Source organism: Pipistrellus kuhlii, unplaced genomic scaffold (assembly GCF_014108245.1).
Source record: "Pipistrellus kuhlii isolate mPipKuh1 unplaced genomic scaffold, mPipKuh1.p scaffold_m20_p_6, whole genome shotgun sequence".
NCBI lineage: Eukaryota > Metazoa > Chordata > Mammalia > Chiroptera > Vespertilionidae > Pipistrellus > Pipistrellus kuhlii.
In genome coordinates this window covers 54,215,807-54,237,131 of record NW_023425562.1, presented here as the reverse complement: position 1 = coordinate 54,237,131, position 21,325 = coordinate 54,215,807, and the positions used below count along the sequence as shown (strand labels likewise).

The following is a 21,325-nucleotide window of genomic DNA, read 5'->3' as shown; positions in this document are numbered from 1 at the left end:
AGCCTATCTCCCTGATTCTTTTTTTTTTTTTAATATATTTTATTGATTTTTTACAGAGAGGAAGGGAGAGAGATAGAGAGCTAGAAACGTCGATGAGAGAAAAACAACCAGCTGCCTCCTGCACACCCCCCCACCGGGGATGTGCCTGCAACCAACGTACATGCCCCTGACCGGAATCGAACCCGGGACCCTTCAGTCCGCAGACCGACGCTCTACCGCTGAGCCAAACCGGTTTCGGCTCTCCCTGATTCTTAATTCACTTTCTGTGCTCCATGCCATCTTAAGGACTTAGATGCTCCCTCTTGTGAGCTGCTGCATTTCTCTGTATTCCTCTCACTATGCTTTGTAGTATAATAGGTTTGATTTTTCTCCCCTACTCAGTTCAGCTCCTTGAGGCTAGGCCCATTTTCTACTCCTGATAACTATCCCCAAAAACTAGCATTTATAAGAGGCACTCATAAATATTTAGTGAATGATTGAATGCAAAGTTTTATCTCACTTTCTTGATATATGTTTGAAAAGAACTTGCTTAGAAAGGGAAAAGCAATACATGTTTAGAAATTACTACTATGCTTGGTCGATTTGTAGGGTTTTTGCTCACCTGAGTTTTCCTTACTGTCACAGAAAGATGCCCTGCAGTGGTCTCGCAATCCGGCTGCAGTGGAGGGAGAGGAGCCGGAGGACACAGCCGATGTAGAGAGCTGTGGGTCTAATGAAACCAGCACTGTGAGTGGAGAAAATGATGGTAAGTGTCCTTAACAAGATGGGTGAAGCGCCATAAACAGTCATTAGGCACTAACCTTTATTACCCTCCATTCCAGTATCACTTGATGAAACGTCTTCTAATGCGTCCTGTTCTACAGAATCTCAGAGTCGGCCTCTTTCCAATCCCAGGGACAGCTACAGAGCTTCCTCACAGGTAGGGAGGAGAGTTGGTGACGGGGGTATAAGAGAGGCCAGGCAGATAGGACTGTCAGTCAGTCCTGTAGTTAATTGTGAGTGTGTTTGAAGAATGGAGAAAATCAATTTGGTCTCCACCTATTAGTACCATTTAAAAGTGGGCTGCAGAAAAAGTGGGTCATAGATCTGACAACAGGGTGATTTGTGTGTGTTTTTTTCCTCCTCTTTACATGGCTGGATAGTCACAGAGAAGTAGAGCATTGTGCAGAATGTGGAGAATGGGAGCCTGGGAGTTAGTAACGTGTTTATCCAAAAATAAGACATTCTCCGAAAATAAGACCTAGTGCATGGAAAGACAAGACATCCCCTGAAAATAAGACCTAGCGCAACTTTGGGAGAAAAAATTAATATAAGACACTGTCTTATTTTCGGGGAAACAGAGTAGTTTGAATTTTGGCCCTTTCACTCACTAGTTTTGGGAACTTGGCAAATTCCTTATCTGTAACATGGGGATAATGATAGATTCTTCTCAGCGTGGGTGGTGCTTGGCACAGGGACTGGCACCTGGCCCAATAACAGTGTTGCTGTTAGCATTACCTGCCCGAGTTTGCCGAATACAAACTCCGCTCTCTAAGACAGTGAGTGGAGACATAGTCGAGAGGGACTGCTGCTGTGGCCTTGCAGGTGACTCAGATTCTTTGGGTTCCTCTGGGAATACAGGCAAACAAGCAAAAGAAAAAGACTGGGGTGATGCTGCCTCGAGTTGTCCTGACTCCTCTGAAGGTAAACGGGGCCCACGTGGAATCTGCGTCAGGTATGTATAAGATCTTGATTGTGGTGCCTCTTTCTCAGCTCCTGGGCTGCCTCCCAGAGGCAGCAGTTTCTGACCTAGGTAGTGCAATGCCTGTGGAGTCAGGAGACCCTCCTCTGGCAGCAGGACGTGTGGTGGCGAGACCTGACCTAGGTCTGCTCTGCCGTGCCCTCCCCTTTGCCTCACAGGGTGGCTGTGAAGGCCAGATGGAGTGTGCAGGTGCTTTTTGTAAAAGGGGCAGTGCTGTGCAAACTAAATGGCAGTTTGGCATTCTTACATGTTATTTTAAAGCCAGTCCATGAGGTGTTGAGCTCTGACAGCCCAAGGCTGGACTATGGAAGCACCTGGTATAGCTGGCCGCACCTCAGGGAGAGTTGGGAGAAGGGAGCTTTTGTCTGAGAGCCATGGGTATGGCGGGTGATACTTCTGACCAGTGAAATGCTGTGCCTTCAGGGTTCTCGGGCCGCCATGCTGATGGCGAGAGTGGCAGCCCCTCCAGCAGCAGCAGCGGCTCTCTGGCCTTGGGCAGCGCTGCTATCCGTGGCCAGGCCGAGGTCACCCGGGACCCTGCCCCGCTCCTGAGAGGCTTCCGGAAGCCGGCCACAGGTGAGAGGCTTGGCACTCATTTCTTTGCCTGTAAAGGGGGTCCCTGCAGGCCAAGTGACATGAGGAAGTCTACTTCTTTTACCAGTTTATCTTGGGTGGCCCTCTATTTCATTTTGGCTATCCCACAGTAGATTATCTCTGCTAGACTGAGAGAGAACTCCTAATGGGCAGAGGTGGTGCCACATTGCTATGTGTCCTTGTAAGGGCCTGCTTTAGTGGTCCTTCTCAGTCAGTGTCTGCGTGAGTGAAAATTACTTCTGAGCTTCTCAGTGAAGAATTCCAATATCCATTTTCTTTCTTTGGTAACATCCTGCCATATTTGTTTTCAACATCATAGTGTCTGTCAGCTATCCTTTTCTATAGCCCCAGTCAGCATACTGAGTGGAAGCCTAAGTTGAATTTGGGAGATGCAAACAAATTTGGTAGTGTGCACTTCCCATGCCCAGTAGGTTTACTTACAAGTCCAATACACTGTTTGCTGTTTTAAGATTTATATCTCAAAGCCCACGTGCTGGCCACAAAAATCCATTAAGAACTAGCAGTGGCTTGTGAAATTAGAATAAACCATTGCCCAAGTCTGAACTAGGTCTGCTTTTCCAGTTCCTCAGCAGTGCTCAATTTAAGATGAACAGGTCTCTATTCTAAGTGATTAAAATAAAATAAAAAAGTAACATTTGCTGAGGCTTCTGTGAGAGGTATGACATTTTCATGGGCTTTAAACAACCCTTAGTACTTTCTGCATGGAGATCATACCTCTTCGGCCCATTCATAAGAAAGCTTTTCCCATAGTACATAATAGATTTACTTTTAGACAACTTCCATCATTTCACCAGCTGACTCTGTGGAACTTGAGGGAAGGTCAGGGCCTGCACTTGCCTGGTTGTGTGGGGAAGAGTGTCCTCTGCAGGCTGTGACAGAGCTTAGTACGGTCTTATATGAGAGGATGCAAGCCTAAGTGTTTCTTGGGTTTGATGGCAATGACAGTCACGTGGGAAGAATAATTGTAACATAAAGGTTAGGGTGTACTGTGTAGTCGAGTAGCTTGTGTACCAATAAATTCTGGGTAGCTTGGGTGCCACCAAAGTTTTCCCCTACAGTTAGCATTTGTTTCTTCTGCTTTAAGAAGCTGAAAATGTGTACATTGCTATTTATTACTTCAAAAATCACAGGTCAAATGAAGCGTAACAGAGGGGAAGAGGTGGATTTTGAGACACCTGGGTCCATTCTTGTCAATACCAACCTTCGGGCACTGATAAATTCTCGGACCTTCCACGCCCTGCCATCCAACTTCCAGCAGCAGCTCCTCTTCCTCCTGCCTGAAGTGGACAGACAGGTACGGATAGGTAGCCTCTTCACTGCTTCTCTCTGGGCGAGCTTCTGTTGTCTTTCTAAGTTTTTATTTACCAGGTCTTTTGCCTGATCCTTCTAGGTGGGGACGGATGGCCTGTTGCGTCTCAGCAGCAGTGCGCTGAATAATGAGTTTTTCACCCATGCGGCTCAGAGCTGGCGGGAGCGCCTGGCTGATGGTAAGTAGACGCTCTCATCTCAGATAGTTTGAGAGGTACCTGCCATGTGTGGTATCATTTGTTTTCTAAAAACCCCATTTTTACCAATTTCTCTTTTTTCCCAAGGGGTATTTAGTGTAAGGCAGGTTTTCCTCACAACACTAATAAATGTGGCAGGTGTTAATGTGCTTCATGGCTTTCTAAGGTACAGGGTATTGGGGCTTTCATTGTTTTGTGTGTATATATCCATCCTCATTGCCTCTTCATCATTAAACCTGTCAACTCCTATTGTTTCCATTAAACATGCAGTTGTCTGGGTGGGTGGAGGAAAGTGCACCTGAGGCATTGAGCTACAATATTAATCTTTATCAGATGCTCTGTTTTTAGACATCGCCATTTGGAGTGACTGTTAGCTTCTATTAATTTATTGTAGTTTTGTGGGGAAGCTGCAAGGAGAATGTGTTAGGAAGTCTCAGACCTCTTCCAGGTCCAGTGATTGACTAGGAGGATTCACAGCACTCGGCACAGCGTCTTCTTTATGGCTGTAGTTTATTACAGTGAAAGAACGCAGAGCGAAGGCAGCAAAGGTGAAGCCCAGGGAAACCAGAAGCAAGCTTTCCAGGGCCCCCCCCCCCCCCCCCCCCCCCCGGTAGAATCACACAGGATGCGCTCGTTCCCCCAGCACCGAGCTGTGACAGCACACATGAAATGTGGTCCACCAGGGAAGCTTGTTAAAGACTTGGTGCCCAGGGTTTTATTAAGGGCTGATCAAGTAGCATGCCTGTGCCTGGCATATACCCAAATTCCAAATTCCCCAAAGGAAAGCAGTTGCCCGCCACAAACCATATTGTTTGCAGAAACAGTTTAGACACAGTGAGCTGTTCATATCAGTTTTGGGGGTGGGAACCCTCCCCAAATCCAGGTTCCCAGATCTCGGCCAAGGGCCAACCTTGTAAGCAGCCCTTTCTAAGGATAAGCAATCAGGCCTGCTAGGTTAACTTTTTTCTGCATAGGAAGTGAGAATGGTTCCTTGGTTTTTTTCTGCTCCTTTGAACAACGTGTTGCTGTTTTGAAGACTAAATTTCCCTTGTAACAGACATGTTAGTTTTGTCCTGAGAAAAGCATGATGTGAGAGATACTTTAGAGGAGACAAGAACCAGTGTGAAGATAGTGAGGGTTAAAAAAAAAAAAATCTCTAAACTTATCAAAGTCATATGTATTTTGAAAATTCAGGAAGTAGAACTACTTTCCGTAAGACATATGAATATCCTGAATGCATGTACTCAAAAGTTTTATTTCTCTCTAGGTGAATTCACTCATGAGATGCAAGTCAGGATACGACAGGAAATGGAGAAGGAAAAGAAGGTGGAACAATGGAAAGAAAAGTTCTTTGAGGACTACTATGGACAGAAGTAAGGCACTTGGTTGCTGTGAGTCTTGGTCTGGGATTTAGGGGGATAAAGGCAGATGTTCTCCAAATCATGCATACTTTTGTACTGGGTGAAAATGTGGAGATGGCCATGATGTGGCTCGTGTAGCCTAATGCCATAGGGAAGGAAGCTACCAGAGCCTATGTTAATGTTATGCACCGTTTAGATTCACTTTGTTCTGAGATATCTAATATCTGAGTGCGACATTCATGTAGATAAAATAAGCATGCTTTCTCTGCCCTGTAACTGACGGTGTGAGTTTGGTTTGCAGGTTAGGTTTGGCCAGAGAAGAGTTGTTGCAGCAGAACGTGGGCCCGGAGGAGGCTGAAATCAAGAGCGACCTGCGCGTCCCAGGAGGATCTGCACGGCCACAGCGTGGTCCAGCCACCCGGCAGCGAGACGGGCATTTCAAGAAACGCTCTCGGCCAGATCTCCGAACCAGGGCCAGAAGGAATCTGTACAAAAAACAGGAGCTAGAACAAGGAGGGATCGTTAAAGACACACAGTCTGTGACACCCGACATCCCCCTCTATGGGAAGGATGGGAAGGCTAAGACTGACTCAGCAGGGGCAGGCAGTCCCCACCTGCCTGGTACATCCTCTGCAGTGCCCGACTCCGAGAGCCCCAGATTCACAGTGGAAGCGGGGGCTTCTCAAATCCAGACCGATCCTGACGACTTGCCACGGGCCTCTGCCTCTCCAGACAGAATTCCCAGCTTGCAGCAGGAGACTGTTGACCAGGAACCTAAAGATCAGAAGAGGAAATCCTTTGAGGAGGCAGCCTCTGCATCCTTTCCCGAAAAGAAGCCCCGGCTTGAAGATCGTCAGTCCTTTCGTAACACAATTGAAAGTGTTCACTCCGAAAAGCCACAGCCCACCAAAGAGGAGCCCAAAGTCCCGCCCATCAGGGTAGGAGGCCGTTTCCCCTTTGGGGCCAGGAGATTGGTGGAGCCCCTTTGCAGGACCCTTGTGTTGATTAAGTGGGCGTGTAGAGTTCTCTATAAGAGAGCCATTCCTGAGACCAGTTTGACAATTGGGGATCAGGGTCTTCCCTGCTTCACTGGTTTGTTCACTCTGTTGAAGTTACCTCTAGAGTTCAGAATCCTGTGGGGGGTTACATTTTTCATTTTTTATTAGGTGGTGGTAGGTTCTTTGTGTAGTGACTCCCATAGTCCCACCAGAAATTAAATTTAGAAGTGCCGCATGTAACAGCTCTTGAGCAGAGCCTTCTGAGAATGGTGTGCTGTTGTGGACCGCCATTTTACCACGCCAGTTTCATTTTTAACACATTGTGGACGGATCACAAGAATTCTCCCTTCATATTACACAGTGTTTTACAAAGTATCATACTTTAAAAAGGTATTGCTTGTAAGGACATGTAATATATAACTTCAAAATGTAATGGGTATTTAATTTTAAAGCTTGCCTTTAACATTTATGTAAAACTTTTGTACTCATTCAATAGAAACTTATCTGGCCACTGGGTAAAGCTACTGGTCCGCAATGTGTTAAGGGAAATGATTTAATTCTCTAGACTCCCAATTTAGCTTTATAGTGCCTAGGTCAGAACATCCAGTCAATTAAAACTGTTTTCTAATTCTTCTCTTGCAGATACAACTTTCACGTATCAAACCACCCTGGGTGGTTAAAGGTCAGCCCACTTACCAGATATGCCCCCGAATTGTCCCCATCACGGAGTCCTCCTGCCGGGGCTGGACTGGTGCCCGGACCCTCGCAGACATTAAAGCCCGTGCTTTGCAGATCCGAGGGGCGAGAGGTCACCACTGCCATCGAGAGGCGGCCACCACTGCCATCGGAGGGGGGGGTGGCCCGGGTGGAGGTGACGGCAGGACCACCGATGAGGGAGGTGGCAGAGGCAGCAGCAGTGGTGATGGTGGTGAGGCCTGTGGCCACCCTGAGCCCAGAGGAGCCCCGAGCACCCCTGGAGAGTGTGCGTCAGATCTACAGCGAACACAACTACTGCCGCCTTGTCCTCTAAATGGAGAACACACCCAGGTTGGAACCGCTACACCCAGAGCCAGGAGAGAGCACCTGGCTTCTCTCCGAGAGGAGGAGAGCTGCTTACTACAGAGGGCACCAGATGCAATTGGGCGAGAAGATGTCTCCCAACTCGCCATCGCTCCCACTGGGGACCAGCCATGCCAGGCTTCGCCCCCACTGTCCTCCAAAACCACAGCCCCTGAGAGATCAGTTGAGCAGCCTACATTGCATCTAGATGTTAGGACTGAAGGTGAGTCTAATATCTCTTCCTGGGAAAGGGATAATGAGGAGCAAAGACCCACTCTTCCCCCTGACAGTGGTCCTATTCAGTCTCTGGTGGGGGATGATGTATTAGAAGGAGGAACTGGCCAGGCTCTGGACCGGGACGGTAATCCAACCGTGAAGGATCCTGTGAATGTGACCCCCAGTTCTACCCCTGATTCCTCACTGACTGGCTGCCTACAGGACAGACCATTAGGACTTGATGACTCATGCCCACCCATGAAGGGAAGTGCTACTCAACAAGAAGACCTGAAAACTGAGGCTGGCTTCTCTCATGTGGAACAGCCCGAGCCAGGCTCCAGGGAGAACATTCCATCTGTACAGCCCCAGGTTGGAGAAGAGTGGAAGAAGGCTGCTCCCCTCATTCCTGCATTGCCTGGGGGTTTGACAGCTGAAGATGGTTTGGATCTCCCTAGCTGTCCTTCACTTGAGACAGTGCCATCTCACGGGTGCAGTAACAGCCTAGGTAACGACTGCAAACAGGTGGAAGTTATAAAAGTGAAAATCAATGGAGACTCTGAAGCACTGAGTCCTCACAGCGAGTCCACCGACACAGCCTCTGACTTTGAAGGCCACCTCTCTGAGAATAGCAGTGAGGCTGACCCCACTGAAGCCACAGTGATGGAGAGGTCCTTGGTGGTGGACAAAGAGGAGAAACACGATTGGAACCACTCTGCCTCACTCGCCAAAGTGAATGGTGACCATAGTCTGGTTAAAAGGACAGACAGGATGGTTGCTCCTCAGAGCTGGGTGTCTCGCGTATGCGCAGTCCCCCAAAAGATCCCAGATTCCCTGCTGCTGGCCAGTACCGAGTACCAGCCAAGGCCTGTGTCCCTGGGCAGGCCTGGGTCCTCAGTGGAGGCCACTAACCCACTTGTGATGCAGTTGCTGCAGGGCAACTTGCCCCTAGAGAAGGTTCTTCCTCCAGCCCTCTCTGGCAGCAAACTGGAACCCCCACGACTCCCACTTGCCAAAGAGCAGGGGATGGGATCTTTGCAAGATCCAGGGGGGAACAGTTGTGTGGTTGGAAGAGCTTTGAAGGAACCTCTTCTACCCAATAGCCGTGAAGCCAACACTGGTCTTGCCAGACTGGAGGCCACCCAGGCTCCTGGAATGCCCCCAAAGATTTCCAAGATGGTCCCAAGTTCAGATTCCTTCTATCCAGTGACCAATCCGACAGCTGCCTCTGGGAAAATAGAAGTGGATTCCAAAGAGCAGTTCTCTTCCTTCAGTTGTGAAGAACAGAAGAAAGGCCGAGATCTGCCCCAGGGCAGTAATTCAAATGCTGCCCCAGGCAAAAGTCCAGGAAATCTCACTACCTCGAGAGCCCCTTGTTTCTCATCTCCAAATGTGACCTCCTTGGGTCCTGATCAGACAGGTTGGGCCCGGGGTGACCAGAACAGTGCTGGAGGTCAAGGGAAGAAGCTCTTTGGCTCCAGGAACCTGGCTGCAGCCCTTCAGTGCCCCAAGCCTGTGGAGCCAGTGCCGCTGCCCGCCGGTGCCCCTCCTGGATTTCCCAGTAGGAAGTTGGGGCCAAATAAAAACTCTGTGCAGACCGCCAGGGAAGACTGGGCTCCAAAGCCACCACCTGCCTCTGTTGGCAGCATCAAGAGTGAAAAGACTTTTGTGGGGGCGCCTCTCAAGGCAGACGCAGAGAACAGAAACGAAGCTGGGCCTGGGCCTCGGGATCTGGTGGATCACTTGCAAGCGATGCCCTTTGTCCTTGACCTGCCCTTCTGGAAACTGCCTCGAGAGCCTGGGAAAGGGCTCAGCCAGCCTCTGGAGCCTTCTTCTATCCCCTCCCAACTCAACATTAAACAGGCATTTTATGGGAAGCTTTCTAAACTCCAGCTAAGTTCCACCAGCTTTAATTATTCCTCCAGCTCCTCAGCCTTTCCCAAAGGCCTTGCTGGAAGTGTGGTGCAGCTGAGCCACAAAGCAAACTTTGGTGCGAACCACAGTGCATCACTTTCCTTGCAAATGTTCACCGACAGCAGCACAGTGGAAAGCATCTCGCTCCAATGTGCGTGCAGCCTGAAAGCCATGATCATGTGCCAGGGCTGTGGTGCGTTCTGTCATGACGACTGTATTGGACCCTCCAAGCTCTGTGTATTGTGCCTTGTGGTAAGATAATAAATTATGGCCATAGGAAAAGTTGTATATTTAGTGTGTGTATTTTGATAATGATTGATCTTAAGCCTGTATACAGAATATCATTGATATAGTAGACTGTCTCTTCAGGCAGGAGCACTCTTGCCTCTCCCTAAAACTTATAGTGCTAACGGCCTCTGTCACTGAGCAACCTTCCTGTCTTGCTGGAGGGGCTTCCCACAGGGCAACTGGTTGGGCTGCAACTGGCCCGCTGAGCCCTCGTGTAGACAGAGCCTGGTGAGGTGTAGGGGCCTGCCTGGCACCCAGAGGGACCTGAAGCTGAAGAAAGGTGGTTCTCCACACAGGGAACTAACCGACCTGAACTAAGTAGAAATGTCAGTCTTCCACCGCCCCCTCCCTGCCACCTTGCCTCCTGCTGTTCTGGGGAGGTGATGGCTGGGGAAGAGCCATCACAGGGTTAAGATAACTCCCAGCAGTGCCCACCAGGGGGCTCAAGTACCTGCTGACCTCAGGGTCACAGTTCATTCTGATGCCAGTTGATGGATTTAACCTTTGGTTCTGTTACTGAAGCAAATATGGGACTTCGCTGACTCATTACAACCCACTGGCCCACGGGAGCTTTTGGAACCTTTGAGTAGACCTGCGTGGACAATAGGTCATCTATCTTAAAATCCCACCTGTAGACCTTGTAAGTCAGATGTCCAGATGTTTGGCAAGTGAATGCCTCTGCCTGACACCTTCCCGGTCACTTTGGACTCATGGGAGCGGGCATCTCCACACACCTATGTATGTGAAAAATCATTTTACATTTCAAAGCAGTGTGTGTTTCTTATTTTTATATTTTTAACTCTATACTTGGATGTATAAAGTGAATTTTTTGGCTTCTGTAAGTATGCTCTATGCACCTCTAATGTTTTATCATGTATTTATATGTTGTACACAGTACTGGCCGATTCTGTAAATGGATGTATTATATAGACAACACGAACGTCTCTCCCTTACTTTACATTTCGGGCATCATTGCATTAAAGTGGTGTGATAGACTTCTCTCCACCTGTGTCAGAGCCACTGCGTGCTGTGCTGCCCGACCTGAGTGATTAACTGGTCATCTGCCAGGTTGGCCCGGTGCCCTGTCACGGTCACCCAGGGGACCCGCTGCAGCCTGCAGAGCCAGAGTCAGCCTGCCTGTCCACTGCTGAGCAAATGCATCTTGCTCCTCACATCTCTTCTCCAATCTTCACTGGCTGCTCACTGCCATATGTGACAAATCACCACCACCAGTGTTAAGTGCTTCTGAACTCGAGGGTGAGTGCCCTGGGCAGCCCCACGTGGGCCTTCAGATCTGGCTCCAGGGTCACCGCCTGTCAGCAATACCTGGGACCGTGCTCCTCGGGGCGTAGAGCTCATTTTGACAGCAGGTGGGGGAAGAAACAGGCAGGCCTGCTACCTGCCTCTCCCCAACACATTTCTAACAAATAGATGTCTCCATAGTTGTCTTTCCCACCCTGCTTCCTGCCTTATTTCTTGTATCTCAGCTTCTTGCGGAGTTGAGTCCTTGTTCAACCCCAGCCTCCCTGTGTGAGTGCTTAGGTGTGAAGTATAAAATTGGTATGACTTCAGATCTCATTTCATCTGAGAGGTCTTCCCCGTTCCCATTTCATCCAGCGTGGCATTTTTTGTCATCTGAAGCATGAGTGAGAAGTTGGCAGTGATGTGGTGGTGAGTTAAATGCAGTATTGGCCTAGTCCAAGTTGTCAACTTTAAGCGTCTGTTTACCAAAGACAGGGAGCAGAGGCCCAAGCGTGTTTGATCCTCTTCTTCCTTCTGTTGTGACCTTTGAGGCCACTCTAGGGTCTAGTCCATGGGGCTGCCCAGAGAAAGCGCTGCTCTTGTATGTCTCCTGTGGTTTGGAAAAATAAACCTGTACAACCTGCACTCAGTCTCCGTCATCTTCTGTGGCTGCCCTCCCCCCGCCCGCCCCGGAGGAGAGGAAGGTTCAGCTGGAGAGGAGAAGCTGCATGTGCCGGCTCCCTCACCTTGGCTCTGAAGCTTGTGTGGTGTGAGGAGCTCCTTTGTGAGGTGAGACTTGGAGGCATAACTTGTCGGTTTCACTCTTCAGACTGACTTGGCAGGCTCCCACTGCACTGGAGCGGAAATGAATGAAAGAGGTGAGGATGCTCATCTCCACTGCCTCACTGAGCCTGAGATTGCTCGAGAGCTTCCTAATGGCCTGGCCGATGACGACCTGAGGGAGGGTGAACAGTTCTGACCTTGAAAAGCCATGAACATGGATGGACATCTGTGCAGCAGCAGCCAGCAGTGAGGGAAGTGCTGCCTGCAGACCGAGGCTGAGAGAGCCAGCCTGCAGGGGTTGACTTCAGTCCTCAGACACTTAAAGTCCTGGAGTACTTAAATACATGATTTTGTGCTTCATAGAATCTAAGTATGCCGAAAGTAAAAAACAACACGATGGGAAGTAAAGATGAACTAAAAGAAGGATCCGTTGACTTGTTTCCTATGAGTGGGAGGAAATGGACTGTGTGGTGGGATCCCTCAGGGCAGTTGGTGGTGCTGCAGGTGTGACTGGGCAGCCACCTGGTGGTGAAGATGTGTCCATGTGCCTTCATGTCAGGGTCTGTGCAGGAGTTCAGAAGGTATTAGGGTCCAGAGTTGCATCTCATCAGCGAGGCAGAATAGTGCAGAGGGTTGGAGTACAGACCCTGCTGTCCACTCACTGTGATTGCCAGTTACTCGGCCTCTGCCGACTTTTCCATCTCTGAATGGGGTTAGTATCTCCATAAAGCTATTAGGGCCTGGCACAAAGTAAGTACCCCAGACTGTGAAATGCGCCAAGCCAGACAATCGCCACAGAATTTACAGTGGAAGCTAGAGGCGCTCGCTTGACCCTCACCCCGAGGGGAGCTGTGGCGGACATCTGGCCCGTGGCCTCAGTGTTTAGAGATGGAGTGCTTGGTGGTGGAGACATTTCCTTCAGAGGACAAGGAAACCGAATGCTTCCGAATATGAAAACTTAAGTGGCCTTTTTGAGGTGTCGTCATGTCCAACCTGCTCTTGAGAAAGACGCAGCCTGAGGGGGGGGTGTGCTTAACAGAGTAGCCGCCTGCATCAGGGGCTTGGGGGAGCAAGCATCTGCCTGCTTGTGCCCTGAGAGGAGGTGGCACAGGCTGTGTTGTCCTCCTGTATGGACTTTATGACCTTAGAGATTAACACTTTGCATGCCATTAGTGTCTATAGATCCAATTAAATTCAAATTATCGTGGCGTGTGGGGATGGTTTCTGATTTGGACGTGTGGCATTTAACTGGTTAATAGTTGAAGCCAAACCTTGATAGTGTCTAAGGCTTCTTCTCATCTATATGGATCAATTTGTTGATTTTATTTAATTATTTTTATTTTAAAAAATATATTTTTATTGATTTCCGAAAGGGAGAAGCATCAATGATGAGAATTATTGATTGGCTGCCTCCAGCACACCCCCACTGGGGATCGAGACTACAACCCAGGCATTTGCCCTTGATTGGAATTGAACCCGGGACCCTTAGTCTGCAAGTTGACACTCTGTCCACTGAGCCAAACCAGCTAGGGCTCTATGGATCAATGTGAAAGCATGAAATAAACATCTCTACCAAAAGGTGGACAGAAGTTGTATAAAAAAAAAGGAGAGACTGGCCTGTGTGGTTCAGTGGTTAAGCATTGACTCATGAACCAAGTCATGATTGGATTCCCGGCCTGGGTTTCGGGCTCCATCCCCAGTAGAAGGAGTGTAGGAGGCAGCCGATGGATTATTCTCTTCATTGATTTATCTATCTCCCTCTCCTCTCTGAAATTAATTTAAAAAGTTTTCTTTTAAGGAGAGGAACAAAAAGCTGCCAGTGCAGTGGCTCTTGGCCTTCTGGGAACACAATGGGAGCCTGATGGGATGATGGAAGGTCTGGGCCCTCTCCAGGAATGCGAGTTGTAAGTTGTTGTAAGTTGTGCATATTATCAGGGTGCCAGAGCTCCTTAGGCACCTGGGGCCTCTCACTTAAGAGCCTCTGACTGATGATAAACCTACCGTATTTTCCGGACCATAAGACGCTCCGGACCATAAGACGCACCAGTTTTTAGAGAAGGGAAATGAAGAAAAAAAGATTCTGAAACAAATAGTGTCCTAAAATATTTTATGTGCATTAAAACCCAACATCACAGTCATAAACACATGTAATCAACCCTGTAAAGTAAACAGCAGCATTTAGAACCATTTTAGAGCCGGGCAAGTAAACTTTTTTTTTAAAGTATATGTGTAGGCTATATTTGGACCATAAGACGCAGGGACTTTTCCCCCCCACTTCTGGGGGGGGAAAAAGTGCGTCTTATGGTCCGAAAAATACGGTAATCTGAGTTTATTCAAGAGATCAAGGAGGGGAGAAATGACTAAGTTTCGGTGACTACTAAGCTTCTGTAGTACATTTTAAAGTACTTAAATTTTTCTTTTACTTGTCAAGGTTTGTTATGCTGCTTTAAGTCAGGTCCCGTTATCATTGTCTCCGTGTATCTGGCCTCTACAAATGAAAGATCTTTGTTTTTAGTATTTCCTGAAGTGAGCCAGAAACCAGGAATTGAAGATGCTCCCTTGATGTCGTTTGGGCTCTGATGGTATGTATGATAGAAGTTAGCTAGCGTTTCTGGGAACTGGATTTATGTACTGTAAGACACCATGAAACAATCTAAATTCAGATCTCTAAAAGGTCAGAATTAAAAATGAAACCATTGCCACTTCTGTTGTGTACACTGGTTTCCTAACTTTACCAGTCTTTGTGACATTTGCATCCACACCAGTTTTGTACTTTCAAAACTGAGTTGTTTTTTGTATGTTTTTGGGTGTGTGTGTGTGTGTGTGTGTGTGTGAGATAATTGGAGTAAACAGCCAGCAGGAGGTCAGGTGTGTGAGATGAACTAGTGTTGCTCCAGGTTTCCTTTCCTATAGTGCATGCGTGTTCTTCCCTGTCCACTGAGTGCAGTGAGGTGGCCTGCTTGCTCGCTGTGTATATGCTTTCCCTGCTCTAAGGGGCACTCCTTTCGACGTCCTGGACATTGTGGACAGCCGTGGTCGGGAGCTCCGTTAAAGAAGACGGGGATCCAGCAGTGCCTCCGTTCTCCAGCGCCTTCTCTGGTCCCAGGATCCCAGTGTTCTCATGGAGCTGTGGCTTCCTCCGAGGTAAGTGCCGTCCTGGTCGACCAGTGCGATCGTGTGTGGCTGGTCTGGATTCTGTAGGTGTCGTCCCAGGTCGTTGGGGTGTATGGTCCTTGGTAACGCTCAGCAGCGGTGGATTCAGGACAGACCTTTTCACGGTACTGAGGATGTGCTGCCCGTGGCCCCGACATGCACGTGAACGGAGAGGGTCTGAGAGGTTCCCTGCTTTGACTGGACTTACTACTATTGGTCTGAATCTCAGCCCCCAGGTGCACTCCGGGGTGTTCAAACCATTGGCTCTTCTCCTTTTTAATGTATTTGGCAGCTGCACAGAATTTATATTTTAAATATTGAATAGATTATTCTGCCATGAGGAAAAATGTTTTGAAAACAACTTCCATATTGTGTGCAGTGTGTGGCACAATTTTAACAGTAAAACTTATGTTTATGCATTTAACTCAGTCAAATTTGTTTTTAAACTCATGGCAGTTTTGTTCCTACCCATATTCCTGTAAGTTTTGCTTTAAAGTTTAACCTAAGTGATATGTATAGGATGGAAAAAGTACACGTCTCCGGAAAAAGCAGCCTTTTTGTCCCCTTCAGGGCAGGACTGGGGTTTGGGGTCGAGTGGAATGTCAGTAGTGAAGGTTCAGGACCAGTTTCCCAGCCAGCCCGTGGGCCTGGCAGGCGGGTTTGGTTTCTGACGGTTGAAGAGCTGCGCACTGGGGAGGGGGATGGGCACGGTTTACAGGCAAACGGTTGAGTTGAAGGCCTGGCTTGGTCACCGGCGGAATTTAGGCGAGGCGTGCCCCGGGCGCCCTGCTGACTCGTCTGCCAGTGGAGGCAAGGGCACCACTCTGGGAAGGTCATGGCGAGGTTGCAACATGGTGCCCACAGGCGCTTGGCGAGCACCAGGGAAGATGCGTTTCCTTCCCTTCTAGCTGCCAGGTGCCGAAGGACCTTCCGTGTGCTCGCTGCCGGGCTAAGCAAAGGTGGCGTCTACCAGTGGGGGGTGTTTCAGCGCCCAGCGAGGTTTGGAAGAGGTCTAGCTGTCAGTGTGGCTGTGAGAGGACACGTGGGAAGGACACGTTCAGTTTGTTATTCAGTGTTTATTAAGTAGATTCAGTCTTATATATGATATACAGATTCAAAAGAAAAAGGATTCCACATACTTATGAAATCAGTGCATTTAGCAAGTAATACCATGGAGAAACAGCTCGATTAACAGCTCATTGGTCTTTTGTTAAGTGAGGGGAGAGGGAGTTGGCCTGTGCTAGTCATTCCACAAACAAAACAGAATTTAGTTGCATCACATAGAGAAGACACAGTCTAAGAATTAAAATATTGAGCCACATTTACTGGAAAAACTCACTATATAGAACACAAAGGATTTTTATAGAGCGTTGAAGAGGAAGTTCTCACCTGCTTAGAAGAGCCACGTTAAGTTGCATAGGTGCATATCTGTAAAAATATAATTTAGAGGTGAAGCCACTGATTAAGTAATAAAGAGTCACCTTTAAAAGTTGGTGCCATCCATTGTTTGCCTTAAGTGCCATATGCTTATCGTCTGGAGCCCTCTGCCCCTCGCCAGAGGTGATGTCTCCAGGGGAACCTTGAAGTGTCTTCATGTCTGCACTGGAGACTCTTCCAGTCTTGCCCAGGTAGGGAGTCGGCGCTCTCCCAGCACCGTCTGAATGATGCCAGAGGACTGCTGACCACCTGCCACCGAGGCTGCTGGGAGAACCATCCCACCCACCGCTGTGCAGCCCAGTCCTGCTTCACTGCCCACCTGCCGTGCAGTCCCCGCCGATGACACGGGAGGCCTCTGTCCCGGCCCTGCCTCTAAACCGACCACATGCAGGCGCATGCGGGCCATCTGCTTACACAGAGATTTTTCTGAGCTTAGAAAAGTGTGTTTCGGTAAATCCGAGTTGTGTGTGTGGTAGGTTTGTTTTTGTTTTTAGGTGGAAACGTAAGTAAAAAGTGAGAGGTTTTTGTTCGTGGCTTTGCTAAGCAGATGAGCGTAGTGAGGTGCACCTTCCTCCTCAAGAGCGAGTCTGCAGAACACACGGGGCTGGGGCATCTGTACATGTAAACAGTACACTTTCACTGAGTCCAAAATTAGGAGCAAAAATACAAAGGTTCACATTGGTCTTAGGTAGATACAGGCGAAAAAGGATTGAGCTGTTTAGCCCAGAAACAACGAAAACAAAGTTTCTAAAGCACCACTAAATTATATAAAAATCAGACCATGGACGGATTGAAACTGGTATTCTGGTGAAATACTTTACTATCTTGTAAAAAGTTTTACAAAAAATTACAAATTAAATGTATCAACCCTCTGAGTTCAAAGCAGCATTTTGAAAATGAACTGGTAGTTAATCCTGTAACCACCCCTGGAGTCGTAAGTGGCCCTTGGGAATAGGGATGGCCGGGTTCCACCTGTCTGAAGTCCTCTAATCCCCCTGCCTGCCTCTCCCCCCAACCCCTGCCCCCTCTGCTGTCCTAGGATGTGCAGTCTGTTCGTCAGAGAGTGAGGGTAAATGAGTTTCAGGCACGCCCCCTTTCTGGTCTAAGACCAATCCCCATTCTCTGGATTCTGCCTTCTCTCCTCTCGGGATCAGGCCCCTGCAAAGACTCTGGGACCGGTGTGTTCTACTCGCATTATCTTTTACACTTTGGGTCCCAGGTGACTAATAGGTTCTGGGGAGGGCTTCGGGAGAAGGCTGCCCCTGGGGTGATGGGAGGAGGGGAGGGGGCAGTGGGAGTGAGGTTCAGCAGAACCAGCTCTTAGGTACTCTCCAAGCCAGGCAGAGAGGGACTGGGCTTGAAGCTGCATCTTTTAAAACAAAAGCCAAACAGAACAAGTTCCCTGACTGGACTAGCTAATGGGATCCTGTTTCACACAGTGACTCACTCCCGATGCTGCCCTCTCCAGGGCTTCTGGCGCAACTACAGGGGGAAGGACCCCACCTCAGACCCGCCCTGGGGAGCCACGGGGAGCCACGGGGAGCCGGGACCAGCGCCGCCGGCGTCCCTTTCCTTTCTTACACACACGGAGCTTCGCTCTTACCGCAGCTTTCGGTGGGCTGAAGGTGATCAGCTAGGGCAGCCTAAACTCAGAAAAGCGCGACTTCAAACTGTAGCTTATGTGACCTTTAGGTCTAGTCCGTGTGTGGTGGGGCAGGAGCCCCTTCCCCAGGCCTCCTCACTCCTGGCTGTTAGAAAAGCAAACCGTCCGTGCCTGGCGTGGGCACTGCCTCTGGGAGGAGAAATGACATGTTAAGCAATTGATACCAAGAATTCTAAGGCGGCGATTGTCTCTGCCAGTTTTTAACATTAAGATTTCACAAATTGCCTGGGGTAACATTTTGCAAAAGATCTACTGATTACTTTGTAATATTGTTCACACACAAAAATAAATATTTACACAAATTAAAACGTCAGGGAGTGTACTGAGCAGGTGGAGGATGGCTGTGCAGATGGCTGGGTGTGGGGGAGGCCGTGGGCACTGGGGTTTGTGCTGTGCTAAGGGGGAGTCTCGGGTGTCCTGGCCCCGACCGGAGGCCTGGGGGTGGGTCGGATGCAAGGCAGAGGTGGTGTGGTGGGATGGGGTGTTGGAGGCCACTTGAGAGAGAAAAGCCCACCCCAGCCCCTCGGGGCTGGAAGCAGGCACAGGGTGGGACAGCACACGGGCTCCCGCCCCGGCCCTCCCGAGGGTGGTCTGCCAGTGCCGGGAGGCAGCCGGCTGTGGAGAAGCTGGCTCGAGAAGGGATACCTACTCTGGGGTCAGGTGGCTCTCAGTGGCCGTCCCAGGGTCACTCGGCCCCGGGCCTCTTTGCTCTGAGGGAGGAAAGGCAACAGAGGGCTTCTGCCAGCTCTGGGCAGGGGCGGCCGCGGAGCTGCGGTCATGGCTACGGAGTGTTGCACGGAGAGGCCCGGGGGCCTGCTGAGGTCTGGGCGAATCCCTGGTTTAGCAGCTCTGGTAGGTATTGCACTGAGCAAGAGGAAGTGCCTAGTCGGGAGGAAGGAAACCAGGCCAGCCTTTTCTTTTGCCCCTTTCACACTCCAGGGATCAGAGGCTTCTTCCAGGACTGGTCCCTCCAGAAGGGCTGGTCTTAGGAGAGCCCAAGTGGCTACTCTGGTGGATGACGGCCCCTCAATTTCCACCACAGGGGCCGGGGATGGGAACTGAGCCCAGCAGCCTCTCCTGGCCAGTGGCTGCCTGAGACCTAGAGGCTCGCCCTGAAGAAACAGGGTCTCCCAGCAGGGGCCTGAGGGCCTGGGTCTGTGCGGGGAGTGTTCGGCCGGCTCCCTGGGCAGGTGAGGGTTGGGACTCCGCTGACCGGCCTCCGTCTCCCAGGCCCTGTCCTGTCGGGCAGCTGGGAGGGCCGGGCTTACATCCTAGGCACACACCGTGTGGGGTTGGGAGACAGCCATTCAGAACAGGCTCAGGGCACATCCTGGAAAAAGCCCCCCGCTGGAGTGTGAGGTAGAATACAGGTGGCCGTGGCTGGGGCGTCTGTGAGATGGAGAGGGGAGCGTGGGTTTGTCTTTGCTTTGCCGTGGGTGTGGGTGAGGTCCTCCTGCTTGGTGGTGCCGGGCGCTCAGAGGGATGGCCCCCGCGCCTGCCCCACCGCCGCCCGCCCTGCGGCCCGCCCTCGCCAGTGTAGTGATATGGAATGTTAGGGCACAGGGAGACATCCTTCTGATCAGACAGACACAGACTGGCAATCTGTACAAACACAAAAGAATCCATTGCAAAAAAATAAATTACTAAGGGGAGAGGGAGAAAGGGTCCACTTTGTTTTTCTCAATAAATATGCGATTCTGCTCACCTAAGACTTGAAAGGTAATTATCTGGGAGTGGGATTCTAACACCAGGGCCCACGAAGAGGATCTAACTAGAGCTGCGACCCCAGCGCCCGGCCGGGAGCCCGGCCCTTCCAGAGCTGCCCCCGGGCCTCTTCCAAGCAGCTCGGAGCACCTGTGTGGTGAGATTCCAAAAAAAGTGTCCTTGTGCCCAAAGTCTCAGGTGCTTGGAGTGTGGCTAGAAACAGCTCTGGGATCCCACCTCTTTCAAAAAACGAAATGTACCAACTGGCGAGGCGGGAGCTGGGTCGGGCGGGACAGCCTCGTTCCCGGGGGGGAGTGCACGCCAGGTGCCACCCGGTCAGTTCTGCTGCAAAATGAGGTTTTCCAGTTCGTCCGCCGAGCGCAGCAGGAAGGCGGCAGACTCCCGGTAGCCGGCGATGAGCTGCCGCACGGCACTGATCTCCGTGGGGCTGAGCTGGGCGGTGGGCATGGTCCTGCTGGTGCTGTTGCTGGAGGGCGTGGGGGTGGGCGTGGTGGAGGTGGTGGAGGCCCCGCCTTTCATGCTGAGGTCCGTGGGCCCTGCAGGGGGAGAGGGAGGTGAGCGGAGTGGACGCCTGAGGGCCCGCTGTGGCCCAGGATAGCTGTACCTCTAGCGCCTAGAACGGGGCCTGGGGCCAGCGGACGAGGCATGGGGTTCTCTGTTCACCCTCAGGGAGAGCCTGCAAAGGAGGAAGCGTCTCATCACCACGTGACAGGGGAGCAGCTGAGGCCTGGCGGTGGGAAGTTTCCCCAAGATCACGTATGCACATGGTTCTGCATCCAGGGCAGCGTGGCACATGACAAAGCACGGGCTGTGGTGTCAGGCGGGGAACAGGCTCCGGGCACTGATCACACCTCTGCTTCTTTCTGAGGACCGTCAGGCAGATAGACGGTGCTCCCCCAACAGGTACACAACCTGGCCCTGCAGGTCTCCCAAGTGAGCAGAGCTTCGGCAGGAACTGACGCTACCCGAGCAGACAGGCTGCTGGCGTGTCTGGTGAAGGTGAGCTATGTGTGTGGCCCTCCCAAATGGGGCAGCTGTCAACAGACGTGGTCAGATGCTGCCGGTAAGCAGGGTCTGACCCCTGAGAGGGACAAATGTAAGTCCAGAGCCAGAGAGGAGCCATAGGAGATCAGGATGACACCCACCCGTGTGTGTGTGTGTGTGTGTGTGTGTGTGTGTGTGTACACATGCACAGGTAGGCAAGGGGCTTCTGTCCAGTGGAGAGAAGCAATCAAGGCCGCTGCCCTGCGTGGCTGAGGGAAAGAGGTGGGGCTGAGGCCAGGAGCGCAGCCCGCGGGAGGGGGCTATGCCTGTCTCCAGAGGAATCACGGACCATGAATCTTCCTTACTGTGAGGAGGTCTTTTGTGCCCGAGTGAGGGAAGGTCAGTGCTGCTGGACAGCAGGGAGTGTGGGATGGATGTGGGGGAGTTAGAATGGTCAGGACAGGACCAGAAGTGCTGTCTGGAGGAGTCACCTCCCCTTTGCAGGAAAGAGGGAGTCTGACATCTTCTGAAATACACTTGGGTGTATATTGAGGAGCCCACCAGGCCCTGTTCCTCTCCACCTCTTCCAAGCAGCTCTACAGGGTGGGCCGTTGGCTTTAAAACAGGCGAGCCTGGGCTTGGCT

At 50.6% G+C, this 21,325-nt stretch overlaps 2 protein-coding genes across 12 annotated transcripts in view; one reads left to right on the top strand and one right to left on the bottom strand.

The window, feature by feature from the left end:
* The window catches only part of ASXL1 (ASXL transcriptional regulator 1), a 63,900-nt gene extending 52,319 nt beyond the window's left edge, over window positions 1-11,581 (top strand). For all 6 annotated transcript variants that reach the window (XM_036418764.2, XM_045574709.1, XM_036418763.2 and 3 more), the window contains 9 exons: window positions 625-745; window positions 822-919; window positions 1,621-1,714; window positions 2,165-2,317; window positions 3,487-3,650; window positions 3,747-3,843; window positions 5,129-5,234; window positions 5,524-6,160; window positions 6,863-11,581. In XM_036418764.2, coding sequence (XP_036274657.1) covers window positions 625-745; window positions 822-919; window positions 1,621-1,714; window positions 2,165-2,317; window positions 3,487-3,650; window positions 3,747-3,843; window positions 5,129-5,234; window positions 5,524-6,160; window positions 6,863-9,667 — 4,275 coding nt within the window. In that variant the 3' untranslated portion in view covers window positions 9,668-11,581. The remainder of the gene's footprint in view (window positions 1-624; window positions 746-821; window positions 920-1,620; window positions 1,715-2,164; window positions 2,318-3,486; window positions 3,651-3,746; window positions 3,844-5,128; window positions 5,235-5,523; window positions 6,161-6,862) is intronic.
* A 4,347-nt stretch (window positions 11,582-15,928) lies between these two features.
* The window catches only part of NOL4L (nucleolar protein 4 like), a 126,633-nt gene continuing 121,236 nt past the window's right edge, over window positions 15,929-21,325 (bottom strand). For 5 of the 6 annotated variants that reach the window (XM_036418768.2, XM_045574888.1, XM_045574891.1 and 2 more), the window contains one exon: window positions 15,929-20,233. In XM_036418768.2, the coding sequence (XP_036274661.1) occupies window positions 20,013-20,233 (221 nt within the window). In that variant the 3' untranslated portion in view covers window positions 15,929-20,012. The remainder of the gene's footprint in view (window positions 20,234-21,325) is intronic. The other variant, XR_006740365.1, reaches the window with a different exon arrangement.